This window comes from Ailuropoda melanoleuca, chromosome 14, assembly GCF_002007445.2.
Source record: "Ailuropoda melanoleuca isolate Jingjing chromosome 14, ASM200744v2, whole genome shotgun sequence".
NCBI classification, from domain to species: Eukaryota; Metazoa; Chordata; class Mammalia; order Carnivora; family Ursidae; genus Ailuropoda; species Ailuropoda melanoleuca.
The window spans coordinates 66,649,597-66,665,480 of record NC_048231.1 but is presented as its reverse complement, the minus strand read 5'-3'; the positions used below and the strand labels follow the sequence as shown (position 1 = coordinate 66,665,480).

The 15,884-nt window shown below is 34.1% G+C and overlaps 1 protein-coding gene across 3 annotated transcripts in view; it reads right to left on the bottom strand.

Annotated features, from left to right (window-relative positions):
• The window catches only part of RNF138 (ring finger protein 138), a 32,693-nt gene that overhangs the window by 6,324 nt on the left and 10,485 nt on the right, over window positions 1-15,884 (bottom strand). For all 3 annotated transcript variants that reach the window (XM_034642454.1, XM_034642456.1, XM_034642455.1), the window contains 4 exons: window positions 11,604-11,769; window positions 10,290-10,405; window positions 3,217-3,328; window positions 1,573-1,680 (listed from right to left, as the gene is read on the bottom strand). In XM_034642454.1, coding sequence (XP_034498345.1) covers window positions 1,573-1,680; window positions 3,217-3,328; window positions 10,290-10,405; window positions 11,604-11,769 — 502 coding nt within the window. The remainder of the gene's footprint in view (window positions 1-1,572; window positions 1,681-3,216; window positions 3,329-10,289; window positions 10,406-11,603; window positions 11,770-15,884) is intronic.

Below are 15,884 nucleotides of genomic sequence, written 5' to 3'. Positions count from 1 at the left end.
CCCCCCGCTTGTGTTCCCTCTCTCGCTGGCTGTCTCTCTCTGTCAAATAAATAAATAAAATCTTAAAAAAAAAAAAAAAAGATTCCACTTGACACTCTCAAATAATTAAAATTACATACTCTTCTGTGGCAAAATAAAACAATTGGACAATTAGGTCAAAAGTGGTTCATAAAATATATTTTTGTTTTTCCAAATCATAGTTCTCCACGGTAAACTTTCTTAAAATGAGAATTTAAGAATCTACATTTCATAAAAATGCTAAAATCATAAAAGTACACCTGAATTTTACATAAGTTTGAGTTATTTTATTTATTTATTTTTTTAAAGATTTTATTTATTTATTCGACAGAGACAGAGACAGCCAGCGAGAGAGGGAACACAAGCAGGGGGAGTGGGAGAGGAAGAAGCAGGCTCATAGCAGAGGAGCCTGATGTGGGGCTTGATCCCATAATGCCAGGATCACGCCCTGAGACGAAGGCAGACACTTAACCGCTGTGCCACCCAGGCGCCCCTTGAGTTGTTATTTTAAAACAATATGACTAAAAATGCAAATTCCACAAAATAAAAAAACACTTATCAATAATGACATAATTTCAACACTGGAGAGAGCAGAGAAAAATGTAAATTTTGTTCATGCCCTTGTCAGAGCCGCACATGCCTGTGCTTACCTAAACTGGAAAGTAAGTATCAGCCATTCTGTCAGGATTAGTATTGAATTAGATATGGTTTAGTTCACTGCAGTTGAATAAAATTTCACAATAAAACAAAAGGTATCTATTTCTTTAAAAAATTATCATGACACATTTGGGAGGTAGAAAGTAACCCCATGTTTTGCTTTAGGGATCTGTTTTTATATTATATAACTTCCCTCATGCCCTGTTAAAGCCATCATCTAAGACCAGAATCTACTCAACCTGGCTTTATTTAATAATTAAGCTCCTTCGTTTTTAAAAAGAATGTGTCTCGGGGTGCCTGGGTGGCTCAGTCAGTTGGGTGTCTGCCTTTGGTCAGTCCTGGGGTCAAGCCCCATGCAGGGCTCCCTGTTCAGCGGGGAGCCTGCTTCTCCCTCTCATTCTGTCCCTCCGCCACCTCGTGACCTCTCTCGCTCTTCCATTCACGCTCTCAAATAAATAAAATCTTTAAAAATAAAACAAAATAAAATAAAAAGAATGTGTCTTATATGTAGATTTGAGAAATCTATTATAATAAACAACTTATACTACATGAGAAATATATTCTCCTTCATCTGTTGTACCAGTTTTACTTCTCTAAGCAGGTACAATTATCCCTTAAATCTAGACAGTTTTCACATAAATCATCATTTTGTCAATCTGGGGGTTTGCTCTTCTTCTATTAATTATCTCTCTAGAACAGGAGGTGAAGAGTAAATTCAACTTTTACCACTTCCACAAACGAAAGTTCATCTACATTATTATAAAAACAACAGAACCTGCTCTGTAACCAACCAGTATGATACATCAGCTTGTCTCAAAACTCAAGTCTAGATTGAAAAAGTTAATTTAATTTGAATATTTACAGGGTATTTTCTTAAGCTTAAAGAATTTCACTTACCACAAATTCTCCATAATCAAACTGATGTCTTTGATTTAGATGACTAACGAAATTTCTAGTAATCTGGCTAGGATCTCCCCAAGGAAGAGACACACAAATAGGACATGTCTATGAGAAACAGAATGTTTTAAATATAAAATAATGAAAATATCCAAACATACTAATTATTTTAAGTATTAAAACAACACAAGCTTATGTTACTGAAAATGTCTACATGAAAACCATTTCTAAGGTCCAAATTTCAAGACAAGATCATTTCCTGACCAAATTACCTCAGATAAATTATAATAATCTAACACAACACAATAAAAAGAGATATACATTCTATTATTTATATCTCCGACCACACAACTGTTTGAACAGAAACATCACTCAACCGTTAATAATACCAATCATAGTTGCTATCATTAACTAGTATGTAATCTCATTTGAGCCACAACTAACGATAATTATTATTAGTTTACTTTTATTTATAAGTAAAATAAAAGTGAAGTAAACTTTAAATCATATCCTTAAGGTTTTAAATGAAGGACATTCTAAGAAGTGAATGGATGACACCCTCAAATCAAATAAGAAACAACTTTTGGTAACTGGATTCTAGCCAAAGTTTGTGCTGTGTTGCAGGAACAAAAATTTGCCAATGCAATATAAAACAAATGAAATATCTTAAATGTGAGATTTTTCCAGGAGAGATCTTTGGCAATTGTATTTTATTTAACAGTAACTGACCCTCCCCCTAACGAGCAGAGTAGGTGGTGTGTCTCCCTTAGTACTATGTGAGAGCTTAAGGGCAGCCTCAGTAGTTAGTGAGGCATATTCTTTCCCAACTTTTTCTAGCACAACCAACTAAAACTGCTTAGAAGTACCTATAATCCTTATTTTATTTATAAAATTTTCCTTCTACTCTTATTTCTGAAGAAAATATTTATATATCAAAATGTACAGCTGAAAAGGAAGTAACTCTTCCAGCTCAGTTTCTCCTGTACCATCCACAGTTGAAATCACTTACCTGTGTAACTCATGTTCCAAAAGAGGACTTGTAGGACCATTAACACAATGCTGGAATCCCGCACTCCACTCTGTCTCCCTCATTCATCAAAAAGGTCTCACCCCTTTCTTACACAGCCTCAAAATGGCATCAAAAAGATATGTACGCATCAAAAAGAAAGTATGATTCTTTTCCTTCCATGCTTTATGCATTCATATACTAGATTCTGCAAGGATACAATTAAAAATACCTACTGACTTTATTCTTAGTTATAAGTGCTTTCACCTGCAGCAGATCCAGCAGACCAGATCCAGTTGCCTGCATCATATAGACTAAGAAATTGAGAGGCCCCAATAAAGGCTGGTTCTGCCACTCCTCAAAAGAAAATCCCCAGTTCACCTTTCATGACTTCATTCTCCTCCAAGCTATTCTCCTACATTAGCCTTACAATAAGCATCTCCCTTTCTATAAGTGAGTTACTAGAATTTTAAATATCTCATTTTGCTTCACAGTCATCAATTTCTTGTTGACAAAAACCTACCTTAATGATAATGCCCCATCCAAATTTAAATGAACTACTTTCCCTTATACACATGAAATGAAATAAATGGAACAGCATATTTAAGCAGAGGACTGTCTTAAACATAGGTACTTACCACAGGAACTATCTGAAATAGGTGATTACTGTTACAGTGATCCAGTAAACGCTGTCTGGTAAAATTTGATTCTTGACACAAAGGACACTTAAAGGTAGGATGCCCAGAAGAACTATAAAATAATTTTAGATGAAATGTACTTAAGGTGAAATCATAACATAAAAATGACACTTTCCTATTATTTGACCAATTATTTTAAGTGTCTTTTTTTTTTTTTTTAAGTATACTTATTATTCAAAGATTCCCTCATTTTGAAAAAACTATTTCAGGAAATGATCTACAACAGATGTTCCCAAACAATCTCAGTTTACAGTACCCTTAAAATATTTCAGTACAAACAGCAACAGAGGGACAGGCCTAATCCACGCACGAGGAAGCAGCTGACCAAGATTAGAGTAGAAATCAATGAATTAGAAACCAGGAGTACAGTAGAGCAGATCAACAGAACTAGAAGCTGGTTCTTGGAAAGAGTAAATAAAACTGACAAACCGCTGGCAAGACTTATCCAAAAGAATAGAGAAAGGGCCCAAATTAATAAAATTATGAATGAAAAAGGAGAGGTCACAACCAACACCAATGAAATTGGAAAGATTATTAGAAACTTTTATCAACAACTTTATGTAAAGTTCCATGATTCATTACTTGCGTATAACACCCAGTGCACCATGCAATACATGCCCTCCTTTAATACCCCTTACCAGCCTATCCCGATCCCCGACACCCTTCCCCTCTAAAGCCCTCAGTTTGTTTCCCGGAGTCCATAGTCTCTCATGGTTCTAAAGAAGAAAATATCTTATAACCTTGACATAGGAAAAGATTTCTCAAACATGACACAAAAAGCAAAAATCATAAAGAAAACAATTATATAGATACATATACAAATAAAAATATATTTTTGTATGTCAAAAGATACTAGAACAAGACTAGCCAAAAACTGAGCAATTTGCAATCAGGAAAAAAAAAAAAAGCGAAAATAGACAAGTAGACTACCTAAACTGAAAAGCTTCTGCACAGCAAAGGAAACAATCAATAGAGTGAAAAGACAACCTATGGAATGGGAGAAAATATTTGTAAACCATGTATCTGATAAAGGGTTAATCTCCAAAATATATAAGGAACTCCTACAACTTAATAGAGCAAAGAAACTACCAAGCCAATTACAAAATGGGCTAAAAACCTTAATAAATCTCCAAAGATGATATACAAATGACCAACAGGTATATGAAAGATGCTCAAGGTCACTAATCATCAGGGAAATGCAAACCACAATGAGCTATCATCTCATACGTTATGATAGCTATTATCAAAAGAACATAAGACAAGTATTAGCGAGGGTGTGGAAAAACTGGAACCTTTGTACACTGTAAGTGGGAATGCAAAAATGGTACAAGCTTTGGAAAACAGTAGGGAGGTCCCCCCCCCCAAAAAAAACAAACAAAACTACCACGTGATTCAGCAATCTTACTTGTGGGTATTTATCCAAAACAACTGATATCAGGATCGTGAAGAAATATTAGCACTCCCATGTTCACTGTGGTGCTATTCATAAAAGCCAAGAGGCAGAAACAATCTTGTGAATGTATTAAACACAAAGGTATGAATGGATAAAGAAAATGTGGTGTATATATACACAATTGATTATTCAGCCTTAAAAGGAAATCCTGCAAATGAATGAATCGTGCAAATGACATTAAGAATGAACCTTGAGAATGTTCTAAGTTCAATAAGCCAGTCACAGCACAAATACTGTATGATTTCACTTATATGAAATATGAAATGCAAAACAGTCAAACTCACAGAATCAAAGAACAGAATGGTGGCTGTCAGAGGCTAGGAGAGAGTGAGATGGGGAGTTACTAATCAACATGTATAAAACGTTAGCTATGCAAGATAGGCTCTAGAGATTTGCTGTACAACATTGTGACAATAGATAGGAATACTGTATTATACACTTAAAAATCTGTTAAGAGGATTTAAATTTTCCAAAATTTAAAAAAAAAAAGGAAAGGGGCTGGCTCAGTTGGAAGACTGTGCAACTCTTGATCTCAGGGTTGTGAGCCCCACGCTGAGAGTAGAGATTACTTAAAATAAAACTTTTTTTAAAAAGGGAAGAAAAAAGAAAATTATGTATGACTATGCCATTTAATGTTAAATTAAACTGTGATACTCCTTAAGGCAAAGTTTTCAAAATACTAAAGTATCTCATTTCTAGTCTTTTAAAAATATGAAGAAAAATCTTAAGGTCTATGTTTATGTGTTTTACAAAATAGCAAAAAAAAAAAACCATTTAATTCTGAGTAAAAATATGTATATATATACTTGTAATGCATGGAATAAAGGATTGGCATCTACAATATACAAAGAATGCTTATAAATAAGGAAAAGTCATTTTACCTAATGCTTGTACCAGATTCCTTAATAAAAAGTTATTTATTAGCAGGGCATCTGGGTGGCTCGGTTGGTTAAGCGTCCAACTCTTGATTTTAGCTCAGGTCATGATCTCAGTGTCATGAGATCGAGCCCCGCATTGGGCTCCTCACTGGATGTGAAGCCTGCTTAAGATTCTCTCTCTCTCCCTCTCACTCTGCCCGCCTACCCCCACGCCCAGTACACACGCGCTCTCTCTCTCAAAAAAAAAAAAAAAGTTATTTAGCCACTTAAAATGTTCAACATCTTGGAGAGAAATCTCTTAGGAACAACATAAGACTGCTTGTAACTTTCATTCTTTCAGTCTTTGTGAAGAGCTGTATTTGGACTAAACTATATGCACCTACTGATATCTACTGATTAATATCTACAAAGAGTCAAAATTAGTAAGAAAAGCCTACAACCAGACCAAACAATTTCCAAGGAACATAAAATGTGTCTGGTATCTTAATGATTATATGCATCTTCCCTCCCGCTCCTTCTCTTCCCCACTTCTAGAGGCTAAAGAAAATAGCATACACTTTATATGTTAAAACCAGAATTTTATTGTTATCAACTAGAAATGGCCTTAAACAACTAGCACTGCTATATAATTATGACCAACTACCCCATACTAACACAATAATTTTGTTAAACATACTCTAACATTTAGTACTTTATAGTAAATAGTTCTAACCTGAATGATTTGACTGAAACTAGTGGGCTAGTTCATCTTGCATTATTCAACTGGAAGTTAAACTGTTTATATATACAGAAAAGGGGACTGTGTCTGTTTTACTCATCCCTGGATAGGCTAGAACATGTACAGTGTGCCCAACAGTTTAACAGTCAATAAATCTATGTTGAATTAATAAAATGATCTATGGATTTATTTTGAAAATGTTTTTACTGCTGAGATAGGTACTGCAAACACCACTAAGAATTTCCACAGCCATGGAGTTCAGAGTTTATATCATCCATTTGTACTTACTAAGGAATACTGTGAACTGTACTGAGAAAACACATGCTCTACTCCCAGGTAGTCCTTTGACTTTGCCACACAGAGGTCTTTAATAAAGCAATGAATTTTCATAAAATGCCACCAAATCCTTCTCAGCTATTAATTATATGGTTCTGTTCTTAATCAGCAATATAAAATGTATCTGATCTCCAGTTACTTGGCAAATAGTAAGGCCTTAAATTCTCCAAAATGAGCTGTTTATCAAAACCTTAGCTGCTAGCAATAATCTTCATGGACAACTGCATGAATATACAGATCCTCTCCATTCTACCACCACACCTAGATTAAGCCAGAATATCAGAAAAGCCCCTGGAAGAAAAGTTTTAACAACAATAAGGTATTATCATATGCTACGTTGAAGGAGGCCTTTAAATTACAGCCCTATGTACCTTGTTTTGTATTTACCACAGGAAAGATGACGTTTAACCGCATAGTTTCTTCTTTTGAGGATGCTATGGGCAAAATCATTTCAGTATCATTTCTTTTAGTATCAGGAATAGCTGTGTTTTTCATTAGAAACTATTTTGTTTACAATATCACAGACAATGTTAATAACATAAGGGATGTTTTCTTCTTTGTACTAGCTACTTAGAAGCTATGAAACATAGTTGATAGGATGATTACAATATATTTGGCTACTAACTGAAATCTTTATATGCTGCGTACCTTCTGCCCCTCCAGATCTTCTCTCCTCCATTTTTCATTATGCTTTGTGTACTGAGAGACTAACCTGCATCAATAGGCTCCCCTCTCTGCTTCCCAGTTGGGTTCAGCCCAGCAGGCAATTGGGAGGGTAAAACAAGAGGAGAGGTAGGATATTTATTTCCCAGACTCCTTCCTAGCAAAACTGCCTCAGCTGGCTGCAATCCTCCCAACTGCCCTCTCTACAGAGCTTACTTTCTCCAAGTTCTGGTATCTACTTCCTCCCCTCCCCTGCTTTCAGCAGACCCAGAGTACATCACTCACTACTTGTGATTTCCAGCTGCTCACATAGTGTACTCTTTGAAAATAGGCCCTTTAATAAAATCTCCTCAAACTACCTAATTTGAGCATACTATCTGTCTCCTCCCAAGACCTTGACTATATTCTGGCTTCATATCTTCTATTTCCTACCATTAAAAAAACAAACAAACGAAAAACAATTTTCTTTTCCTTCACCAATTTCCTTACTAATAATACATACACAAACCCAATTTTTCCATTACAATTAGAGTTTTGCACAGGATATAAAAATGAGTAAGACCAAGAAGCCCATTCTAGATTTTAAAAAGAAAGACGGTTAACAAAGCATTAGAGGGCCTCACTGGAGAATAAAAAACAGTTGTACTAAAAGGAAGAAAGTCTAGAGGTCAGGGAAGATTTTACCGAGTGATTAACGCTTGGTCTAAATCTTCAAAGAGAAGAAAAAGCCCACTGACTGGCAAAGTGTGGGTTGGGGTGGTGGGAAAGGGGACTACTACTGGTAAAAGTATGGAGGTGAGGGAATGATGAGAGTGATAAATAAAAACTACCATTTACCAAGCAAAGTACTATTCAATATGCTTTGCCTTTACTAACCTATTTATTGGCTCCCAACCCAATCAGGTATTAATAATATTATTACCATACCCCTTTTTAAAACAGATGAGAAAACTGAGGGTGCAGTTTCTTGCCAAAATCATACAATTAGTAAGTGACAGAGCCTGGGACCCAGGCAGTCTGGCTCCAAGAGTTCATTTTTTTAAAGTTATTAACTTATACTGCTTCTCAAGGATGGCAAGAAAATGGCACAAATAATTCAACATAGCTAAGACATATGTTGCAATGATGGTTAGCCAAGAAAGAGAAAGGCTAAAAAAGGCAAGGCAAGCGCCAGATCAGAAAGGGCTTTAGAATAAAGAATTTTGTCTGATAAAACAGTTGTTGGATTTTAGATCCTGGAACCTCCTGAGAATCTCAACATTCTTTCTTCAAAAGAATGCACATACACAAAACATTTGGCAGTTTAGGTAGTTCACAGAGTCCTTACTGGCCCATGCAATTCAGGATGAGAAACACCGCTATGGGGTCATGTTAAGTCATGGACAAGGTACAAGGAGGAAGGTATAAGGACAGGCAGAAAGAGATCAGAATTGCACTTGTGAAATATCACTTCGGCAACAGTATGTAGGACAGGTTAGAGGAGGGCCACCAATAAAAAGACTATTGTAATAATTCAAGTGAGAGATGATGAAGGCTAGAGCTAGGGAAGTAACAATAGCGTTAGAAGAAAAGCACAGATGAGGAATACTGCTATCAGGAATCAAACTGGATCTGAGAAGTAAGGGAGAAGGCAGCAAGACTTCTGAGAAGAAACTATGGTCCTTTAACAAGCAGTGATTACACAAATCATACATACCAGGAACTCTGCTAAGAACTGGAGATATAATATTAAACAAAACAAACACCACCTCATACTTAAGAATAATCTATTGGGTTAATAATAAATTGCTGAGTAATTTCAATATAGCAGAAATACAATAATAAAGAAAGCACAGGGATGAAGGAAACTGAGATTTTTTTTTTTAATTACAAAATAGGAGTGACCCATTTTATCCAATGACACTAAGTCAAGTAAAATGAGAATCTAAAAGAATTTTGCAGACTAGGCAATCAGAAAATTACTAAAGACTAGAACAGTTTCATATGAGGAGTAGAGAAGCCTACAGTATGAGTGCTTAAGAGTGGTTAATTACTGAAAATTAGCAACACATGAAATGAAATGCTACTGAAATGAAATCTTAAGAGACTCTGCTTAACACAGTCTCCTGGGAGCCTTTCTATACTACTTTCAATACTGTCTTTCCTAATATAACCATGTGTGTACTTGCTAGTATTGAGTGTTTAAAAACTAAGCACTTCATCATCCAGGGATACATGCATAGGTGGTAATATTACAAAGAAAACCAAGGGAATGAATAACCTAAAAAAGAGGAGAGTGGTTACCTCTGGGAGTTATGTGGTTCAAAAGGATATGGGCTCACAAGGAGATTCTAAGACCCTGAAGAATGTTCTGTTTTTCAATCTGGGTTATAGTGGATAACTGGATATTTGTTTTACCACTGTTTTAAAAATCATACATGATTTTGGTCATTACTCTGTGTAAAGTACATTTCATAAAAATGTTTAGTATATATACATCAGAGACAATAAGATAAAGCAAACCACAATCTAGTTTAAAGGGGGGGGGACTAAAATAGAACTAAGAATTTAATAGTACCACATCTCACTTTTACATGACATTTTATCATGAGAATTAAAATTTCGAACAACTCTATTTCTCGCTAGCAAATAAAAAAAGATTTTAGTTGAAAGGGATTTTCTTTAGTTTTCAAGTAATTTCAGCTACAAAAGAAAACAGCCTTCAACTCTTTTTTATTCAAAGAAATGTAGATTTTTTTTAGAATTATTTTTAAATAACATAAACTTAAGTATTCCATAAAGATGCTCTCTCAGATGCAATCTTATAGGAGTTAAACAAGCTTGAAGACAAATGTTATAGATTACTTGGCAAAATACTTTAAACACACATACATATCCAAAAATAAAAAACACCTTATCATATAGTTCCCCAAACAATTCCACTTCAACTATAAAAATTCTCTTTTTAAGATTAAATATTGCTTACCTGTTCCCTACTGAATCTTGAGAGATCTGAAAGTTTGGAATGATAGAGGAAACACCATATTCATCTTGATACTTCTTACAAGATTTGTAATGATGTCTCATGCGATAGAATTTAATCTGTAAATTATTGATCAAAATGTAATGTGACTTTAAATTTCAAATAGATGTCATAAGATTTGAGATACTGTCAACAGGAGAAAAGCAAGATAAACATAACCAACTAAGTATTCCATTTAAACAAGTTTTTTTTTAAGTAAATGATTTAATTCTTAAGTAGAAGCTGAAATAAGTAATAAGTTTCTGTCCATTAGATGCAGATGTGAACTCACTACAAAAAATATTAACAAATAATTTTATAAACTATGCTACTAATAACAGACAAAAAAAAGTACATTAAAAGTAGTAATAGGTTTGCCTTATGGTATTGGGCATTTCTTTATTCTTTATTGCAACCTGGCAGAGTGAGAAAGTGCTTTAAAAAAAATGAGGTTCCCAGGTTAACACCTGGAATATTTTTCAGTTTCTCACTGAGGAGTAGAGCCTGAATCTCTCAAGTGTATTTTCCGGCTTCACTTCATTGCCCTGTCAGTTAACACCTCCCTCAAAGAGATGGAAAAGCAGATCTGACTTGTGTGAATGCATGAAATAGCAACTGGTTTTGCTCACTGACTTTATTAGCTGTTTGAAAAAGTGGCTGCAATAAATCCAGAAACACACGGATATACTCAAAGCCTAACCACCCCTCACTACCCTCTTCAAATGAATAGAATAAAATTCAGACTGGAGAATTAATGCCAGTTATTTGCCAACATCTGATTTTCTCACCTACTCCACAAAAATTAATTAGTTTTCTGCAAAATAGTCTGTGATTTCTTAAACACATAAATACACACACATAAAGTGGGCAGCTAGAGAGTTCCTTGACTACATAAATCCATTTGGCCCATTTCTATGTATAAAATCGCAATAATGATGTTGCTACCATCACAATTTGTACCAGAATGGGGTTTAAATGAGTTAAATGCCAGTTTGTTCATTTAGTTCATTTAGTAGGTAATCAATGAGCAATTACTTTGAGAAAAATGCCATGCTAAAAATTATGACAAATTCACAGACTGTATCTTTCATTCTCTGTTCTCAATAAGTTTATAGTCTATTAAGATCTATAATCAGGTTTTTTGGCCTTTTTACCCAATTTAAGTAACTTCTTTCTCTTCAAACCAGCACCTACCAAGAAAATTCAAACAGGAATTTGATTTTCAAAGTAGAGTAGAACCTTCATTTTCAAAGAAGAGCTACGCCACATTTACTCTACCTGTTTTGCACAGCATCTGCAGCTACCAGAAAACTTCCTCATGATATTTTCAAGGTCTAAGGCCCGTTCAGGACATGCTCTCTCTCTTCTAGTCACATTTCCACGACAGAGGGGACAATGTATTCCGCTTTCTCTCATTGCAGTCAGGAAACATTTTCTACAGAAACTAAACCAAACATTTGTGACATGTTAACTACAGAAAAAAGACTTTTCATTTCTATGATTAAATACACTCAAGTGGTTATAGATATATATTCATGCTAAATGAGTCAGGCTATTCATATGTACATAAATTGCAGAATTTTAAATACTATACATGTATTCCTCAGAGTCTAAGGCTAATAACTGGACTAAATGGGAATATTAAAGAAACTACACTCAATTACGCTTTAAACTTTTTAATGTATGAAAAATAAGTATTAACACTACATAACATTGTTAGAGGAAGCATGGTACAAAGGAATGACTGGCTTATCCTGTGTCATTTAGTAGCAGATCTTAGGCAACACATTGAGCGACACTGGATCTCCATTTCCTCCCCTTATAAAATGAAAGAAGAGACCACATCAGCTTTTGTCTCAAACTGATGTACTTTGAGATATTCTACAAGATATGAATAGGTCTACCACCACACAGTGCACAAATCGATTTGGGAAATTCTAGGATAAACAAAGTTAAAGTTTTTCTGCTAAGAAAAACGTTAAGTATTACCCAAACTTATGTTGTCAGGAAATATGAAAATTTCCCACAACAGTGTGCAATGGCACAGAATTTGAAAAATATTTGTACTGTATGGTGACTAACATAATAAAAAAATATTATTATAAAAATAAATAAATAAATAAATAAACAACAACAACAACAAAAAGAGAAATATTTAAGGACGCTTCCAGGTCTAAACTTATCTCTAAACATTCTAATTAGAACCAAGCTCACTAAAACCTTTATTTCTTCCCTCCTAACCCAAACAAATACCAAACTTGATGATTTTGGTTTTTTAAAAAAAAAAAAAACCTAGATAAATCATAGCCATCTGCATCGGGGGTCCAGAGTATATATAAATTTAATACAATCCCCTTTAAATGCAAATATTCAATCTTCCTCCTCTAACAAAAATTGAGAACAAATAGTGTAATAATAGATCATAGAAAAATGAGTTTCCTAACTATGTAGCATTGAACAAGTCACTTTTCCCCACTACAATCAGTCTCCTCATACATAAAATACCTATAGCTGAAACAACTGTTCAAAGGATTAAAATAGATAATACAGTAAAATGCTTATCACAGTATTTGAGTTACAAAGTGCTCCACAAATAGTAGCTAATACCACTAACACAGCATTTGATATGATTACCAAGACCACAAATTAAAATATTAAAAATATTCATCATAGTAAAAAAAAATTCATCAAGAAAATGCAAAGTAAAAATGGCTGAGATATCATCTTTCAGCTATCAAACTAAAAACTAGTTTTAAAAATAATAACCAGTGTTAGAAGAGATATAAAGAAATGAGTACTCTACATTTCTGAGTAACAATTTGTTAGTACTTATCAAAATCCTTAAAGAGAGGGCATCCCAAAAGTCTGAGTGCCACTTTGAGCTTTAATAATTTCGGAAAGTATAAAAACTACAAAGTCACAAAACCATCATTTGTAAGTTCAATTATTAAAAACTGAAATTTAATTGTCTATATATTTTGTAAATTTTGAATAATAAATTTTTAACTTAAATTCTTTTAGTCGTTTGCATTCTGTAATCAAAGGGACTGTAAAAGGGGGGGAAAAAAAGAAGGATGAGTCAGAAAAAAAGAGCAAGACCAACTGGAGCAATAGTTTAGACCATGAAAAGGTCTGCACTAAGGCAGGGGTAGGAGAAACAGAGGATCTCTATTTCACAGACACAGTTCTCAGTTTGACTGTGTATAAAGGGAACTTCCTATGCTAACAAAATCAACAGAATGTTATGACAATTACTTGTGGGATGATAAGAAAGATAATCACTTCTAACCTAGAAGACTGAGTACAAGGCAACTGGATTAATCAAGTTAAGAAATATTGGAAGAGTTGGTTTGACAAACGAAAGATCGGTGCAAGTTCAAAGTACCTACAAAAATCTCAATGCATGATATCCAGTAAACAACTGGAAATACGGATCTGGAAATTAGGGAGAAAAATATGGAGAGCAGTTGAAGTGCAAAGAGCACTAAAGAAACAATCTAGAGAAATATAAACATTTAAAGGAGTATTCAGAGAGGAAGAGCCAAAGAAAAAGGAGAAAAGCTAAGTAATACTAGAGAAACCAAGTCTAATAAGCTACCAAAGAGAAATAATAAAAAGATGAAAGTAAAACTGTCACCAAACTATTAAGCTAAACTTTCCTCTTTAAATAAAAAATCGAAAACTGTCAACAAAGCTCATACTAGCAAAATTCATTACAAAGAGATAATCATGCATAAAAATGATACTTGAGTGAAAGAAATGAAGTAGAACACTATTGGAAGGTAAATTAGTCAATTATGTTGGCTAATTTAACAATTAATTATAAATAAAACATAAACATAGAGTAGTAAAGGATCTTGAACAACTAAGATGCCCAAGTGAATGCTGTATTTAGAGGGAGGAGATAACAAAGCAAAATTTCAAAGCCCACTTGCTGATTAAGTAACTAAAATAGTAAAAATGTGGTAATGCCACATACCAACCAGAATGACTAAAATGAAAAAGGTGGAAAATACGAAGTGTTGAGGAGGAAGTGGCCAACCTAAACTCCCATTTGATCTATAAGAATGCAAACTGATACAACCATTTGGAAAACTGACAGTATCCACTATAATCCAGTAATTCTATTCCAAAGTTTATACCCAAAAGAACTGCATATATTATCAGAAGAAATTTCTAAAAAGTTCACAGCCCACACTGCTGGTAATAGCCAAAAGCTGAAAATTATACAAGTAAATGTCCATCAACAGAAGAATGAATAAGTTCTAGCATATTCATAAAATGAAAACTATAAGATACTGTAATGAGAATGAAAATGGTTGAATATAAAGCCAGATGTAAAAGAGTACAACTATATGATTCTATTTTTATAAAGTACAAAACATGCTTAAAGTTGAATGAATTTTTACTAAAAAGTAGAAACACATACAGTAATTTCTATTTACCACTTTCAAAAATATTGGCAATGGCTATAAAAACAAGACTTAAAGGCATAAAATATAGAAAAACAAGAAATAAAAATCAGTTTAGAAGACAAAACTGTTTTGTTAGAAAATAATTAATTTAGCCCCCCAAAATTACAACATGTAACAGCTGTAAAATACAAACTCTCCAAATAATAATTGCATTACTAAAGATTATTGACAGTTTCAAAAAATGAAAAATATTCATATAAAAAACTAAAAAAAGTAATGAGGTTTAAAATTAGCTTAGGACTTTATTCAAAATGTAGACATAAATGAAGAAACAAAAATTTCTAGTGGAAATATACATAATAAAGTAATAAAGGCAAAATAGGGCTTTATTAAATAGATACTGAAACATCCTAAAGACTGGCAAGAATATATCTTAAAAAGCAAAAATGATTGGGGTTCCTGCTGGATCAATCGGTAGAGCACATGACTCGATCTCAGGTTGTGAGTTCAAGCCTCATGTATGGCACAGAATTTACTTAAAATTTTTTTTAAATTGTTTTAAAGCAAAAACGATTAATAAAGGTGCAATAAGTGATTTAATGGAGGAAAAGACAGACTTCAATAAATGATGCCAGAGCAACTAGACATAGGCACAAAAATGAATCTTAATCTAAGTCTACCACCTTATACAAAAATTAACTCGAAACAGGTCAGACTGTAGTAAACTGGGAAATTGCCGTACAAAGATATATTCCATTTCCAATGCTCAGAACAAGTAAATAGTACCTTATTTTATAATAGCTCTGATTAAAACTAAGGATTTGGGGATGGGGAAATTAGCTGGGCTTATCCAGATGGGTCCTAAATGCCATTACAAGTGTCTCTGCAAGAGAGGCAAAGGGAGATTTGACACAGACACATGGGAGAAGGCCACGTTCAGATGAAAGGAGAGATTAGAATGGTGTGACCGCCAGGGCCTCAGGAGGCCTTTGCCACACCTTGATTTGGGCCCAATGAAATTAGTTTCAGACTTCTACACTCCAGAACTATGAGAAAATAAATTTCTGGAGACACCTGGGTGGCTCAGTCAGTTAAGCGTCTGCCTTCAGCTCAGGTCATGATCCCAGGGTCCTGGGATTGAGTC